We start from the raw sequence: 17,843 nt of genomic DNA, 5'->3' as shown, positions 1-17,843 counted from the left end.
CGAGAACAGAGACTGCTGAAAGCTCACCCTTTTATTTTCTTTATTTTACAAAAGCACAAGATTGTGTTGTTATTGTGAGTGTACACAAATAAAAGTAAACCCTTTATAGTCTCTAATGATGTCTTCCACTTATCTGTATACCTAAAAATAATGGAGTATTTTAAGTTGTTTCTGCTGTAATGACGAAAATGTCCAGCTGGACGCGCCGGCGCGAGATTTTTGCTTTCATTTTTAGTTTGGAAAAAATCTCACTTTATGGAGGACAAATATTTGTATTAGTTAAATCCATGATTGCTGTACATGTAAATCATGCACATGATCGTGTGATGCATATAAAGTTAAAAATATCAAGGAAAATTAAAGGGGGCACATGGGATCTACTAAAACATTAATTATTACATGACCACAGTCCTTTAGATTGCATATAATTCATACATATAAAATTGTAGGGATTATTAATAAAGCAATAACACTGAAAAAAAGAAATACATTCACTGCCATTTTCTGGATAACTTAATACATCCTTTAAAACTGAACACAAAATTAAGATGATAAATTGCTCATTTTAATTTGAACGTCCGCTTGGGCCGTGAGTGTCTGAGCGGAGCGCACGTGCCTGGAGCGGGTTATTGAGCGGCGTGTCACACCTCTCCTTTTTGCTCACATGCTCTGGAGACAAACATTATGACTGCTCATACTGTGGATAGAGTTTCACTCATTCAGTAAACCTGAAAAGACATGAGAGAGCTCATACTGGGGAGAAACCATACCAATCAGGGCCTGAAATTAAAATGGGAGGTAATTCCCCCCTTAAGGCTTCAATATACTTACTACAAAATGAAAGAATGAACGGGTGTGACATAATTTAGAACAAAATCTTGCCAAAAAGGTGTGTTTGTGTTTATTGCGTTGGTTCGTATCTTTTATTAAAACATTTTATCGGCTGCTGAAGACGACCTTACTGCCATTGGTCCACATCATCGGTAGGTGTGACCTGGAGCTCCAGCTACCATGAGGCCAATGGGTAATTTTGTTATGTTGTTCAGTGAGACATGAACACATTGATGTGCAGAGTTATTATCAAGCTGGTGCAAATGTACCTACATCTGTTCGCTTGGAGATATTTTCTAAGACCAAGTCACTTTTCTCAATTCCTGTATCGATCAGATAGAACCGGGTCAGAAATCAACTTTTCCATTAAGGGCCAATGATTTTTAACCTTTACAAGAGCAATTTTTCTATTATAACCTTATAAATTGGCCGTGTAATAATTTTATGTTATAATTTAAACAATTATTTCAATTTGAAAATGGTATGTTTCAATAATTAAAAATTGCATGATCCGTACATTGCGTATGTGCATTGTTACTGAAACATTTTTTCCAAATATTTTGGCTAATAAATTAACATAGCCTACAAAACTAATGCACCTACATAGAGGATGAGGTGACTCATCTTAAGAAGCTTAAAAAAACATAGCAACTCCTTTATTAAGAATGTCCAAAGTGGCTCACATTGACTGATTCAATCACAATGGAGATTCATTTGTTTATACTTGAGATGTAATGAACTGTCAAATGTGATTGAAATAAGAAATTATACACCCTTTTCTGAAGAATTATCTTTATTTGTTACTCAAAAAAGCATCATGCTTTCTCAGAAGTATTTGCCTAAGTTGTCAAATTGTGCCCTATAACTTTTGCCCTGGTATCTACACTATGGAAGTCCACTCCTAGGTGTGACATGAGATGATGGGGTACACCACTGATACTATGTACATATACTACATTGATGAACTCGTTTTGTTTTCAATTCATCAGTAATTTAATAAATAAATCCACGAATACTACTGCAGTGCCTTTGATTATTTATTTCAGATATGAAGACTTTTTCTCTCAATAAATGTATTGTCTTGTTGTTTTTTTATTGGTGGTTTCCATTCTTAGATTGTGCTTTATCTAATGTGATAAATGGATCCGAAACCACCGTATTATATAAATTACATCAATGATGAAAAGAAATTCTAATTATATTAGTCTTTTTGAAATGAGGTGATTTCCTATTAAATCATTAGCAGTACTGAAGCAAAGTAGCTTCACTTTTATGACATCATCAGTAATCGGTTCTATAATATAAATGGGCAACCACTATATTATAAATTGGACATATTGACTGTGGAATGTTGTTGTGATGACATCACAATCAGCTCAGTTTGCGGCCTTCCCACTTCAAAACTGGTTCCGGCGCCGGTGGCTGATTGTCTCAGAAGTGGAGGCAACTGAGGTTCATCACCCGGATTGAGGCGTGTAATTGTGCCACCATGAGGAATTAAAGAACAATGGGAATTGGGCATGTCAAACTGGGGAGAAAGGGGGATAAAATTGTATATTGAATCACTTGTTGAATCATCATCTTTTTTATTATTAAATAACTTCTATAAGTCTATTTCACTGTAAAAGTAAATGCATTGGAAATGTTATCCTGCCCCTTTAAGAGTTAGTTTCCTTCGGGATGTTCAACCCAGAGATATGGACATTGCTGTAGGTGGATTCCGTGGGGAGCGTGGAAAGATGGCAAAAGGAAGATGCCGCGGTGGGTCTTGCGACGACTGTGATGTGAATGCTGAAAATGAAGGAAGTAATGTAGATGGAGAAGAGGATGCTGAAGACGGGTATAGCAAAGAGTGGTCTCAGGTAGGGCAGATATCACAAAAACGGAAAGACAGAGGATCAGATTCAGAGGAAATCGTAGAACAAGGAAAAAGGAGTAAAATTATGAGAATGGAGGAGTACAAAGTAATATTAACATTTGCAACAATGGGTGAAATTAGTAAATCTATGCGGCTAACAAAAGTACTCAAAGTAATAGGAAACATTAAATCAGCAAGATACTTAATTAAAATCGGGTGCTTGTGCTTTGTTTGAACAAAAAACAACAAGAGGTGGCTATCAAAAAGAAGGAATTAGGGGAATAGAAGTGAAATGTATCAGGTGAAATGAATTAAAGGGGTGATAACTGGGGTTCCAGTATCATTAACAGATGAGGTACTAAGGTAACAGATGTGAAAAGATTGACATTAAATAGAAATGGGAAAAGAGAAGCGAGTACAACAGTGTTGATAGTAGTGAATCGTAAACTTCTACCAGAAAATGTCCAAATGAGATATATGAGCTATCCAGTATGTCCATACATAAAGCCTGCATTGAGATGCTTCAACTCCCAAAGATTAGAACATGTGGCAGATGTATGTAAAGGAAAGAAAAGATGCTGTACATGTTGAGGAGAACAAGTTGGACATACAGTAAGCGCTGCAATTGTGGAGGCCCACATTGTAAATAACCCTCAGTTATTTAAATTAGTTTTAGGCATTATTATTATGTTCTGATGTTATCATAATTCTATATTTCTTAATATTAGTTTAATATTGTGTTTATTATATTTTGGAAGTTTACTTTGCACTCTTAGTTATTTAACCTATAGAGACCTTTATTTTGAAACGCCGCTTGCCGGAAATATGAACAGATCGCTCGCGCACAGAGAGCGTGCATACAGATAGATTGCTGACAGACGGATTCACGGATCTGATTTATAGTATTAATGTCACCTTTAAGTGAATTTAGGCATCTATTCGGTGTTTGTTTTATTTTGTAGTATGTTTTTTGTGTATATTTTTTAGCACCTGGTTGGAAGGGAGTACAAGGTAAACATGTATATTTTTGCACTTGTATAATGTTACATAGCATATCTGGTCTGTTATAATTGTTTTATATATGCTTGTTTCATTTCTAAGTAATTTATGTTGTTTAAAGTTGTTTGATAAATGTTAGTATTAATCTTGTAATTTTGTTGATATATAGTCTACTGTTTGTTTCATTTATTATTTACAAATTCCAATAATGTTAATTAATCTGTTCTAGCTCTTACGGTGTTGTGATGGCATTGTGAAGGTATTAAGGACAATAAACTGACAGCATCAGTGAGAGAGCAAATTTCCTTTATTCAATCCTTTATTCCTTTATTTGAGAAAGCAGATTGGGGGAAATATAATAGCATATTAATGACATATTTGAAGGAGTGTCATCATGAAATAACACGGCTTTATTTGCATATGATTGAATAATGTGGAAAAGAGGGAGGAATATATCCTTTAATATGGAGAGAATTCAAGAAGCAATAGGGATAGTTGAAAAATGGTCTCTAGGATGGGGGTTCAAATTTTAATATCCAAAACATGCTATCAGATATTTACAAAGAAGAAAATATAGAGAACAAACAACTTAAATTATATTTGGACATTGTTAGAAAAAGTATCTAAGTTTAAATATCTGGGAATGTGGTTTGATGAAAAGTTGACTTGGAAAGATCATATAGATGATATTATAAAGATAGATAGTAACGCTTTAAACTTAATGAGAGGGGTTGCTGTACAAGACTGGGGTGCAAACAGTCATTAAAGGGTAAATATGTTGGACTTATGCGATCAGTACTAGACTACGGTTGTATCGTATATGAATCTGCATCTGCAACTGTGCTAAAGAAACTAGATATCATGCAAGCTAAAGCATTAAGACTCATTTTAGGAGCAGTTGAAACTACACCAATTGCAGCATTACTGGTGGAAACATCATACATGCCAGTGTATATAAGAAGAGAGAAACTAGCTATGGCATACTGGACTCATCTTCAGGGACAAAACAATGATCGTCCAGTGAGGGGAGTACTTGCTGAAAGTTAGGAAACAATAAATACACCAGATAAAGGCTAATGATAACGGTCTAGATACAAAGTCATTTGCTCCAATAGTTGCAATACCTCCGACACCCCCTTGGTTATTCACACAACCTGAAACTGATTTAAAGCTACATGAAAGAATCAATGGGAAAAAAGGATGGAGTTAATACAAAAACATATGTTAAAGAATGTATGTAAAAGTATACACAGACGGCTCAAAGAACCAAGAAACCGGAAGGACAGGGGCAGATTTTTATGTCCCAGAGTTTGAAGTAAGGACGTTTGGAAGAATAACAGATGGTACATCTATACACTGCAGAGATGACAGCGATCTTAATGGCACTAGGATGGATTTATGAAGTAAGAGCTGATTAAGTTGTAATATGTTCTGACTCAATGGCGGTTCTTATTAGTTTATAATCATATAAATCAAATAAAAAGTGACATTTTAATAAAATCATGATTATACAGTCTAAAACAGATTGGAATAATAGTTCATTTCATGTGAGTACCAGCACAGGTGGGAATTCAAGGCAATGAAGAAGCAGACAAAATGGCTAAAGAATCATTATATATACATATTTCACTCAGCAGATCAGAAGAGAAACATTTGGTATTGGAGGCATGTAATAGGAAATGACAGACTTATTGTCATTCATGTCAAACAGGAAGACATTATGATATGGTACAAAGGAACATTAAGAAAGTTAAATCATTCATAACATAAGTAGATTGGAACAAGTTATATTCACACATCTGAGAACAAGACACTGAAATCTTATATTACACATCATAGGGAAACATAATACATGTGTATGTGAGGTTTGTGCAATAGAGGAGACATTATAGAGCACAGGGGCGTAGCAAGCTTTTCAAAAGTGCGGGAGATGGATGTGGTTTGTTTATTAACAATAAAAATGATGAATACAATGACAGAAGGGTACAAAAGTATAACATACAAGATATAAAAAGCTTCCCATTTAAGTGATGCAAGTTGTTGTTTTTTACATCCCCCCAATCCATTCGTTTCTCTTGTGGAATTAAAATATTGTGATAATACCGTATACCGTGATAAAAGCTCAATAAATTAACCGCAGCATGAAAATGTGATACCGGCACATGCCTAAAACACACACATGGCCTCTCTTCCTTCATAGACCTCTTTCACAAACGGTAACATTTATTTCACCTGTGAATTTTCCTCTCTCTGAAACTGATGCCTCCAGCAACTTCCTCTCCTAAACAAGGGTGCAGTGGTAAAGGAATATGGTCAAACAGTTACAGCTGTGGCACTAGCAAACCTCAGTGAATATTGAAAAGTAATATCATGAAATAAATGCAAACAATATCTAATGGTAATAGGCTACTGTTGTTTAATGTCAACATTTTTTAACTTTCACTTACAAGATTTCTCTTGAAAAAGGTCAATCTTCTCCTGCCTCTTTCTTTTCTGCATCTTAATGATTCTGCGTGACAAAAAGACTGGTAAGCTTGATAGTGACATGGGTCTGACAGGACTGTGACTGAGACGGCTACATTTTGCTTACTTGCGCCCTGAAAAGGGGAGATTTAAAAAAAAAATGCCCACACAAAGCTTTTTCTCTGGTGGTATAAATAATGTAACAATTTACTCTTTTTAAACATAAAATAATATACACTTTTCTTTCATAGTTCTTCAAAATGTATGCAAACAATGTTATCATTTCTCACTTTTTTTCTCCTCAACAGGTACAATCAAACACAACAGGTCCACAAAAGTATTCAGCTAATCAACAAACAATGCTCAAAATTTCAAAATCAATTACACTGGCAATAAACCCACTGCTTATACACTGCTTAACAATGGCAATTTGTCCCTCCTCCTCGTCAATTCCCCGCCTTCATCACAGTTACTTTATACATTGCATGCCACATACATAACCGAATTTAGCTAGCTGCTGAACAATATCCCAATTAGCATTAGTCTAAAAAACTAAATATAACACCGAAAACACTCGACATGTCAACAAAACATAAACAGAACATCTTCCCAAACACATATCAAGCTTATATAAAAACCTCGAAAGCATAAACACTCATTCAAAGTACCTGGAAAAGGGAGATGCAAATAACCATAAGTTCCCGCCTCCTCAGCACGAGCTAACCAATAAATCTAACACACCAAGAGAGGCGGGACTTAAGGTAGAACAGCCAATCATCAGCCGGTCACACTCAAAGCCGGTGTCATGTTTGAGAGGGAGGGGGAGAGGAGGCAGCCGCAGCGAGCGCAGACACAGAGCGGCCAGAGACACGGAGGAGCGGCTGTGCAAATCTGCGGCAAAACTGCAGAAAAAGTGTGGGTGTTGAACCCTCTCATCCCCCACGGGTGCGACGCCCCTGATAGAGCATGTGTTGATGTATGTCCTGCTTATGAAAGAGAAATGAGGAGACTTAAGGAAGGTTTACACACCCTATGAAGTCGAGAATTCATAATAAGCAATATCTTAAATGATGGTCCAAATGCAGGTAAACAAATGCATGAAATAATGAGATTTATTAGGAGCAGTGGATTAAAATATAGGGAGAAATGTAGATTTAATTATCTTCACACTCCATCACAGAAGGGGGCGCTATTAAATTGGTTCGCAACCCGCCATTAAACCTAAAAAAAGAAGAAGACGATGTTCATTCAACTCCTCTCTCAGTCCGCTTTTCAACTATTTCGACGCATCAACACTCCAGTCCAGCAGGAGGCGGAAATTCACCAGAAGTTGCAGAAAACACAAGAAGAAGAAGAAGACCTGAGATCCACAACACCGTTTGAGCGCTAAAATCGGTACGTGTTTTGTGTGTTTTACATTGACAGATTTAGATTTTTCTGTGCATGTTGTTTTTATCTCTTTGGTGTTTTAATGACTTTAAAAGAAGCTCATTATCGTCTGATGTAGTTTGTTTTGTTACGGTGAGAAAAACAACAAAACAGTTGAGAACCAGTAGATTATTTACACTTTCTGTCTGTCTGTGTCTAAACTCAAGCACTTTAAATTAAGATTCTCGTGTTGGCAGATATACATTTTCATTTTGATATGAATTTAATCTGCCCGTTTGATCCTATTATTAAATAAAGTCCGCTGGAAATGTCAGAGGTTTTTGCTCTTTAATGTGTTTTAATAACAGCATCATTCTTTCCTAACAGTGAGGAGCAATCTCACTGTAACAATAACCCGAAACTGTCATTTAAACATACTTGTGTTAAAGATTATTACCTGTAAAATTGTGTCTAACATTTGAACATTATTTTAAGAGGCTGTATTATGTTTTGGGGCGTTTATCTTTCCTTTAGTGTGTAATATTGCTCTTTGTGCATGTAAAAGGTCAGTAAAGTTACAAAAGGGAGTTATTCTCTCCTACAGACAACACTGCTCAAGAAATACAAGAAATGGGCTGTTTATAATCCAGCCATTTCTTCTGTAAAGGCAGACCAATGGAAGAATCAGTGGTTAAAATTAATTTGATTTATTATAAATTATTTAGCACTATTCCTCAGCAGTACAACCAAAGCTGGATTTTAAGTCTGTTACCCCTGAAAGATGGTGCAGTTCCCACTTTTTTGGGACAATCTGGCACTTCAGGATAACAACCTGTAAGTATGCTTGATTATTTGTGGATTTATCTGCTATCGAGAGTTCAAATGAGGAGTTTTGTGTTGTAACAACGGTGTACACCCAGTGCACAGCTGTAGGCCTCTGCTAACCTGATAGCTAATGTTATTATGTTGAAATAGTTTTGCTATTCACGGTAGTCCATGGCTAAAGCTGCGGTCACACTTTGACTTTGTCGCTGCAGGTCACCAGTGGCTGGCGGTTAGTTCGCTAGTGGGCATTCTCACTACTGGTTGCCAGTGATGTTTATAAATGACATTTACGGATGCCATTCCATTGCTGTTGACAGCGAATCGGTTTTCTTGCCGCTAAAACAAACTAAAAACTGCTGGACATTCTGGGACATCCTGAAGCCTTCTTCACTGAAGTTGAACCTCTCTCTTTGAAGTTCTTGATGATCCGGTAAATGGTTCTTTCAGGTGCAATATTCTTTGCAGCAATTTTCTTGCATGTGAGTCCATTTTGATACAAAGCGACAATGGTGGCACATCTTTTTTTATAGGTAATCATTGCTAACAAGAACACAATGATTGGAAGCACTTCTTCCCTCCTTCTATAGCAATCAGTCTGCTCTTATAATCCAATCAGAATGATAGAGCGTTTTCACCTGACTAGTACTCGTTCACACTTTCCCAGGTGCTGCTGCTATGATTAGTGAAATTATGTTAGCTGGTCATTTTGTGCCAGGGCCAAAAAACAGTGAAATTGGGTTTTTTGTGATGAAGTTCATTTTTTGTCCAATGAAGCTTTTTGCAATTACTTAAAAGGCATCTGAGCTTTCTGCACAATAATCTAGAAATAATGTAAATCAACACCACAACAAGCAGAAAACTTTTTGAAATACAAAATTGATCTCACTGCCAATACTTTTGGCCACGGCTGTAGTTGACAACATGGCATTAAATCAACACTCAACAGACACAATCCACCACCGCACCACTGTCTGCAGAACTGCAAAAATATGCTCTGATGTTTACCTTTCAATCTGCTACATTACTGACAAACTATCGCTGGCTAACAGCAAACAGATGTGATAAACATGAGTGACATGGTTGTCAGGGACAGGGTTAACGTTATATGAAATGATGGGGTCAATGTTTATGAACTTTCCAGTATGTATTTCATGAACTAGTTAGCAACTTACCAAAAAGGCACCGCTTGACTCCACACCGTCTGCAGAGCCACCATCAGCTCAGCTCTGTTGTACAAACTACATTAAGACACCAATTCTAAAGCATTGTTTTCGGCATTATATGTTCTGAAAATAGTTTAATATCTGCGTATATCGATAAGCGTATTCGTGATACAGATATATCGGTACTATATATATATATATATATATATATATATATATATATACACACACATATTTACATAAACACACATTATATTTTTATATATTTGGTATATTTTAGTTTTGTTGTCATGATAATGAAACCAAAAACACACATTATATTTATACCATCTCAGAAGTTAATTTGTTTAACAGATCTGTTCTTGTGTATAATCATATAATAATGTTTTAGAGTTTGAGTGTCAGTCCATTATAATGATGATAGTTTTGTGTTCAGATGTTCATCATGAGAGAGCAGGTGGATGTGATTCATGCTGGAGAACAGCAGATGCTGCAGATACCAGTGAAGATTGAAGTGAAGCAGGAGATAAAAGAAGAAAACAGAACAGAGGAACAACAGGGTGACGAAGATGATGATGATTTTATTCCTTCGGGTATGTTTTTTTTCTCTTCTCTATTGTCATTTTCATGAGAATCAACGGTCATGTCAGAATATTAAACACAAATGGAGAGGTTATGTAGAACGTAATTTTCAGTCTCTATTTACTTTGAGCTTCCAGAGGAGCACTGAAGGGAGGGGTGTGTTTGCTTTGGCAGTTGAGTTCGAATATCAACAGTGTTTCTCAGGAATCGCTGAGTGCACCTTTAAAGATCTTTATTGTAAAAGATTTTTATTTTGGTGCCCACGTGTTTTTTGACTGACTGAAAGGCAGCTTCTGTGTGTGTTCTTTATTTGTGTGTGCTCTGAGAGTGCTGTTGATAATATGGATATGTGCCTAAACTGTCAAATATAATGTAAATACTTAAAGGGCACCTATTGTGCCCTTTTTCACAAGATGTAATTTAAATCTTTGGTGTCCCCAGAATGTGTTTGTGAAGTTTCAGCACAAAATACTCGACAGATAATTCATTATACCATGCTGAAATGCCAATGTTTGGGTGGGAATAAAATGAGCATTTGTGTGTGTGTCTTTAAATGCAAATGAGCTGGTGTGTATCCAGAATAGGGCGGAGTTTTGACATCTTTGCTTCGAATAACTAGACATCATAAGGAAGTTTCCGAATGATTATTTGATCAATTTATTTATTTGTTGAAAATTTTCTCTCCCACAGAAAATAAATGATAAAAAATGTAGGAGTTTTTTCAGCAGTTTTGCAACGATGGATGAGCAACACACACACAAATACTGTTACAAAGCAGCCTGGTGTAAAATGATTCACGCAAACATAAATGCATTTAGGTAGATTGGAGGGCGCATTCTCTTCAAAAACAAAACAAATCCACTGCATCTTCAGTGGCTCAGAGTACGTCGGGAGTAAATGAGGACTGCTATGTTCATTCTTACATCCAACAACAAAACACCTCAATTGCTTAGGAGATATTCTTGTCTAAATCTGCTCCGGCGACAAAACAATGGCGACTGTGTAGTACTCGTTCAGGGCTGGTCTATGACAAAATGGCAGTGTCCGTCAATAGTCGTGGGCGGGGCCTGTACAGTGTGATGTCACGTACAGAATCTGCAGATAGCATTTTTTGAAACAGTGTTTATGATTAATGGGGGTTAGATAAAAAAAGACTGGGTGGATTTTTATCATTATAGGGTGATTGTGTACACACACTTCCAAAAAGCAGATCCATTTCTTCGTGCAACACGTGAAAGTAAGTTTTACTGTCACTGTTAATGTTAATTTCCCCACGAGCACTGAGGTAAATCAGACAATGTCATGTTTTGAGGGCATTTTCAGACCCTTAGCTCATTTGGTTTGTTCCGAAACAGGAGCTAAAATTGTCACAATGTTGCATTTTCTTCTTGGTTCGGTTTTGGTGCAGATCTGAGTTGGATTGCCATGTTAAAATATGCCTAACCGAACCAAGGAAGAAAACGCATCAGATTCCGAATCAAATGAGCGAGGTGTGAAACGCCCTTAAACTATAATGCATTCCCTCTCCCTCTAATTTCAGTGCTACACGGCTTAGATTAGATCCCTAAATATTCATTGAACACTATAGAGTAGGTGGTGGTATATGCTGCTTCATCTGTCAGTAAGTGACAGAGCAGAGAAGTAGAGCAATGGTTCCCAAACTTTATACAGTAGTGTACCCCTCCAAACATTCAACATCCTTTTGCGTACCCCCTCTAATGCATAGATAACATTCACACAAGGTATTTAGAAAATATGTATGTTTAACACAATTATCTTCGTAAAATAACTCTCTTATATTAAACATGTAATATTAATCATATACAGTGGATATAAAAGTCTACACACCCCTGTTAAAATGCCAGGTTTTTGTGATGTAAAAGAATGAGACAAAGATAAATCATGTCAGAACTTTTTCCTCGTTTAATGTGACCTATAACGTGAACAATTCAATTGAAAAACAAACTGAAATCTTTGAGGGGGAAAAATAAACTCACAATAACCTGGTTGCATAAGTGTGCACACCCTTAAACTAATACTTTGTTGAAGCACCTTTTGATTTTATTACAGCACTCAGTCTTTTTGGGTAGGAGTCTATTAGCATGGCACATCTTGACGTGGCAATATTTGCCCACCGTTATTTGCAAAAGCGCTCCAAATCTGTCAGATTGCGAGGACATCTCCTGTGCACAGCCCTCTTCAGATCACCCCACAGATGTTCAATTGGATTCAGGTCTGGGCTCTGGCTGGGCCATTCCAAAACGTTAATCTTCTTCTGGTGAAGCCATGCTTTTGTGGATTTGGATGTGTGCTTTGGGTCGTTGTCATGCTGAAGGGTGAACTTCCTCTTCATCTTTCTAACGGATGCCTGAAGGTTTTGTGCCAAAATTGTCTGGTATTTGAAACAGTTCATAATTCCCTCCACCCTGACTTAAGAAAAACAGCCCCAAAGCATGATGCTGCCACCACCATGCTTCACTGTTGGTATGGTGTTCTTTGGGTGATGTGCAGTGTTGTTTTTGTGCCAAACATACCTTTTGGAATTATGGCCAAAAAGTTAAACCTTGGTTTCATCAGACCATAACGCATTTTCCCACGTGCTTTTGGGAGACTTGATGTTTGTTTTTGCAAACTTCCGCCAGGCTTGGATGTTTGGATCCCTGACCAGTTTTCTTCTCGTCATTTCATCAATTTTGGAGGGACGTCCAGTTCTTGGTAATGTCTCTGTTGTGCCATATTTTCTCCACTTGATGATGACTGTCTTCACTGTGTTCCATGGTATATCTAATGCTTTGGAAATTCTTTTGTACCCTTCTCCTGACTGATATCTTTCTTTTTTTTTTTCTTTTTTTTTTCTTTTTTATTGCAAGTTAACAAAACATTGTAGTTTATACAAGATAAAAAATCAGTGAATTATATACACATACAAACGAAAGAAAGACGTACATGGAGCACACACAAAGTAAAAAAACAAAAACAAACAAAAACAAAAAACACGTAAAAAAAAAAAGAGCTAAATATAAATATATCGATCTAGTGATGTATGCAGGTACATTGGTAAGTTTAAGCAATGGGATATCTTAGAGATTTAGATAGAAGCAATATTGAGATAATCATAGTAATTGTAATAGAATTGTAGTAGAAGTAGAGGCAGTATTCATACTAATAATAATAATTATAACAAAGATAAAAATAGTAGCGGTAGCAGTGGCAACAAACAGCATTCATGATAATAATAGGAGTAGTGGTAGCACTGTATTTATAATAATAATAATAATAGTAATTATAATAATACATATAGATCAGTAAATAAAATTATTGTGAATATACACTACTCTCTAGGCCTGGGAGCCATTCTACCATTGCCGGTGAGCACAACCAACAGACCTCCCCGACATAGACCCCCCCACCGTCAGCAACACCCAACCCCAACAGTTACGCCTCTGTTTCGCTGAGTCTTCCTCTGCAGAGTAAGATGGGGCACCATAACAGGCACCTCCAGACCAAGCTCACCTAGTCTGGTTGTGACCTGACAGGACATAAGTCAAGTTTGGTTGCCCCTTTGTTTGTTTGTTTTTTTGTTTCTTTTGTTCTTTGTTCCTTTTTTGGTAATCTGTGGCTTAGACCCTGGTGTGCACTGGTTAGCTCCCTAGCCATATACACCACATCCAGCCCAGATATCCGTCCACCATATTTATTTTGCATGACGGAAGGGATTGGGGGCATGGGCATGTTACTGGTGTTACTAATGACCATGTCGACAAGATGTGCCAGTCGCACCCACCAACAGCACCTAGAACAGCTGCCTGGCCCAGGTCCTTTATATTTACTAGGAATATAAATGGTTTTATAATATCAATACCACCATCCCTACTACCACCAACTCCAAAAAATAAATAAATAAATAATAATAATAATATTAATATGCGGTTTTTACATGAAAAAATGAAGAGTATAACTTATCATAATATATACACACACATATATACACACATGAATGATGTATTTAATAACACTCTTATTTAGATTAATTACTTAACTTATTTATTATAGGGATAGTTTGTATTTATGCATACTGAATATCCTTATTATTAATTCATTCTATATACCAATGACTGTAGATTTTAATTGAGGCATCAACTCCCTAGCTAGTTTTAATCAATATTTAAGGATGAGAGCAATGGACTGAAAATATTATTAAATTTGTATAGTTGGTTTTTAATTGCTAACGTTTGTTTCTCTTTAATAATATGATCCCTTAGTAGATGTAGCCATTGTGTAATTGATTTTTGGTATTTATTTTTCCAATTGAGTAGTATTGTTTTTTTAGCGATAGCTAGAGATAAGAGCAGAGGTTTTGAGTGTTCAAAGGAGGGGTTCATTTGAGATGTGTCACCTAAAAGACATAATAATGGGAGTGCATTAATTGTGATTTTAAAGAATTCTGATATCTATCCAGAACTGATGAACCGGTGGACATAGCCAGAGTGCATGAAGGTAGGTGTCCGGTGTATTTAAACTGCAGTTAGTACATCTGTCTGAAGTTACTAATCCCATTTTAAACATCTTATGCTGTGTTATGTGAGTTCTGTGTATAATTTTATACTGAATTAACTGGATGTTTATGTTTGTACTTAAAAGTGTTTCTGCAAATTGTTTTCCACAATTCCTTATTTGTGTTGATATTGAGATCTTTTTCCCATTGTTTAACTGGTACTACTATTGTTTTAGTGTCTATAGATGATATTAGAGTGTATAATTTACTAAGTGTTTTTAATGAGTTACTAATTGTGGTGATATGTTTTAGAATTGAGGGAGGTTGTGCAATATCCTTGTCTCCAATTGTAGTTTTAATAGAATTCCTAATTTGTAAGTAATAGTAATACTGTTCTTTTCCTAAATTAAATTTCTGATTTAATTCTGTGAATGTAGCGAAGGTGTTGCCAGTAAACAGGTGATGTAGATTAGAGGTCGACCGATATTGTTTTTTTCAGGCCGATGCCGATCTTTTGAAATCCGGGTCGGCCGATGGCCGATTAATGCAGCCGATTTATTTTGGCCGATATTTGGCCGATATGTGCTTGTTTTTAACCTCTTATTTGAACCTTTTATTTGTAAGATAAAATGTAACACAAATAATTACTTAAGATAGACACAATTTCTCAACAAATACATTTATTGAACACTTGACACTTAAATTAAAAATGTATAATGTAAATACATATTATATAAATAATGTATAACAAATATATTAAATAAACAAAGCAGGTGTTACGAACTGCTCCGAGACACGAAGGTTGAGATCCAAATGCAGCTTTAATTAAGGGGCAATCCAGACATGTAATCCAATATTCAGAGCATCCAAGAGAAGCACAGGCATAACTAGGGATGGGTATCGTTAAGGTTTTAATGGTATTACTACTCTTACCGATACTGCTTATCGATCCGGTACTTCAACTGTATTCTTAACGGTTCTTTTTAAGATAAACGTTATATAGGCACAGTGATTTAATTTCAGGAAGGTCTACTAACATTACTGTTCAGGTGTGGTCTAAAAAGAAATCTAATAATCTAGTAATCAATTGTAAAATAACACTGCATAGTTTATCATAGATAGATTAATGCTTATTAATGCATAAGTTATTCATTCAAGAGCTGAAAGTGATTTTCTCTTTGCCTTTTGTTGTTTGATTCGCAGTAATGGCTCAATCGTCAGCATGTTTATTATTAGACTGCTTCCCCTTTAAGACCGAGTTCAGATCTAATAGGCTCCTGATGCAGCATATTTTCTCCCAACTATTTCCATAACTACGTCCATTTAAGACATAAACTGTGTTTAAGTGAATCTCCAAGCCGGTCGTTTAGACATATTTTTGTGTATAGTTGATCGTTTAGACGCGCACATGAAACCCAAAGTAGCCTATAGTTTGCTTGTCTCTTTGCGGTGTGTTTCGGAGCGCGCGTCGCCTTGGGAACGGTATCTCTCGCGCTCTTTTTATTATTAAACGCGTCCCGCAATTTAGCAACAGTAGCTAGACTGCATTTTACAACAATCACCGATCGTGCTGATTCTGACGTTAAGTTTGAGTTTTAGGGAGAAATGTCTGTGCACCGCTGTGAAGGGAAGGAAGTTGTGCTAGACAGAATGCGGCTTATGTATAAATATTCTTTTTATAATCTTTGGAAGGCGAAATATAAAATAAAATCAGGCTAATATCACAGATCTAAACCAGGCTACGTTTGAATGTTTCGTTCTGTCACTCATTATGCAGGGCTCTTGTTGTGCTCGCTGTGCGCGAGATCTCTCTCTCTCTCTATGACTGCTAATAGCTAAATTGCATCACAGACAAATGGTTTCATAGAATTATTATACATAGAAATGGCTGGAGAGATAAAATAACTTTCTCTTTATAGCAACAATACATGTATTTTCTTAATTTCTCCAGTACCGACAGCAGAACCGGTAACGTCCGAGCTTACCAAAGCCAGTCCTTCAATAGCCTATAGCGTGTTGGTATATTTTTTTATTACTTATTTCTCTGCATTGAGTGACAACCCTCTCAAATATAAGACACACAAACAGAACAAATAAAAGTCTCAGATTCACTGTCTGTAATTGCAAAATTCTTGCTTACATATTGTGACATGATAGCAACCCTTCTGCTGTGATAATGCAACTTCAACTACGCTATCAATATCCAAAGTAGCCGAATGTCATGTCGCGTTTTTTCTCGAAGTTGGCAGTAACATATCAAAAGTTTTTAATTAAATATAAATAAGTTATAAAAATTTAATCCTCACTGTTTTCTCCAAGGAACTTAGCTCCTTCCTTATAGGCACTGGATGAGGTCTGCTCACTCTGCTGGAGAATGACTCTAGGGGCAGCGTGCGTCGAACACGTGTTCCACAACAACACTAGGCTGCCCACAGATGCGCCTGCCTAATAATCGGCTTGATATACTTGGAAATTGGCCGATGCCGATTATGTAAAAAATGCTAAAAATCGGCCGATTAATCGGCCGGCCGATTAATCGGTCTACGTCTAATGTAGATGTGTTATGCTGCGTTCACACCGGACGCGAATAGCACCTACCGCGTCTAGTTATACGCTTGACCACTTTGAATCCATTTGCGCGTCAAGAGCGAAATTGACGCGCGTAAAAAACAAAAGTTTGAAGCGAAATTTACGCGCGTGACGCGCGTCGGAGGCAAAATCCGTTGACGGCCATCTTTTTACAAGATGGCTGATGTTGATCGAGCATTCGTGGAGAGAGTCACCGCTCTGTATTTGCTCTGGAGAGCAGAACAGCGGCGTATGGGTCGCCGTACTTGGGTCCACCAGACCCTCCGGAGGCGTTCCCAGTTCGGCGAATTTCATCATTTGCTCCAGGAGCTGCGCCTGGATGACGGCCGCTTTCAGCGGTACTTCCGCTTGTCCCGCGCCCAGTTTGATGACCTGTTGTCCCGCATCGGAGCGAGGATCACCCTTGCGAATTGTTGTTCATCACAATTTCAATAAAACTGTAACCCCTCGCTCTGAGTTTGCATGTTTTGATGTCCACATGTTCTTGTTCAAGAAATTACAGTGACTGTAGCATTTCTATCGTAAAGAAGTGGACAAATATTAAAGATTAATTTGTATTTACAACTTACCAGGTTGCCCAATCTCCTCACTGACCCTCTTCCAAGCGAGGTCCTTTTTGTTCCTGTCTCTTTAAAAATATGAAGTGGAATCGTACAATTCTGGGTGACTG

General features: G+C 36.9%; 2 protein-coding genes across 10 annotated transcripts in view; both read left to right on the top strand.

Moving 5' to 3' along the window:
* LOC127625014 (zinc finger protein 501-like) overlaps window positions 1-17,843 on the top strand; it is a 169,253-nt gene that overhangs the window by 122,101 nt on the left and 29,309 nt on the right. The gene's annotated exons all lie outside the window — the stretch shown is intronic.
* LOC127624992 (zinc finger protein 501-like) overlaps window positions 1-17,843 on the top strand; it is a 231,025-nt gene that overhangs the window by 201,915 nt on the left and 11,267 nt on the right. For 4 of the 9 annotated variants that reach the window (XM_052100007.1, XM_052100006.1, XM_052100005.1 and 1 more), the window contains exons 2-3: window positions 8,557-8,774; window positions 9,944-10,100. In XM_052100007.1, coding sequence (XP_051955967.1) covers window positions 9,944-10,100 — 157 coding nt within the window. In that variant the 5' untranslated portion in view covers window positions 8,557-8,774. Of the gene's footprint in view, window positions 1-7,488; window positions 7,547-8,556; window positions 8,775-9,943; window positions 10,101-17,843 lie in introns of those variants that run through there. The other 5 variants (XM_052100011.1, XM_052100010.1, XM_052100009.1 and 2 more) reach the window with 3 other exon arrangements.

The sequence above is a fragment of the Xyrauchen texanus genome, chromosome 31, assembly GCF_025860055.1.
Source record: "Xyrauchen texanus isolate HMW12.3.18 chromosome 31, RBS_HiC_50CHRs, whole genome shotgun sequence".
Lineage (NCBI taxonomy): Eukaryota > Metazoa > Chordata > Actinopteri > Cypriniformes > Catostomidae > Xyrauchen > Xyrauchen texanus.
The sequence above is the reverse complement of the archived record's forward strand: the minus strand, read 5'-3'. Positions and strand labels throughout refer to the sequence as shown.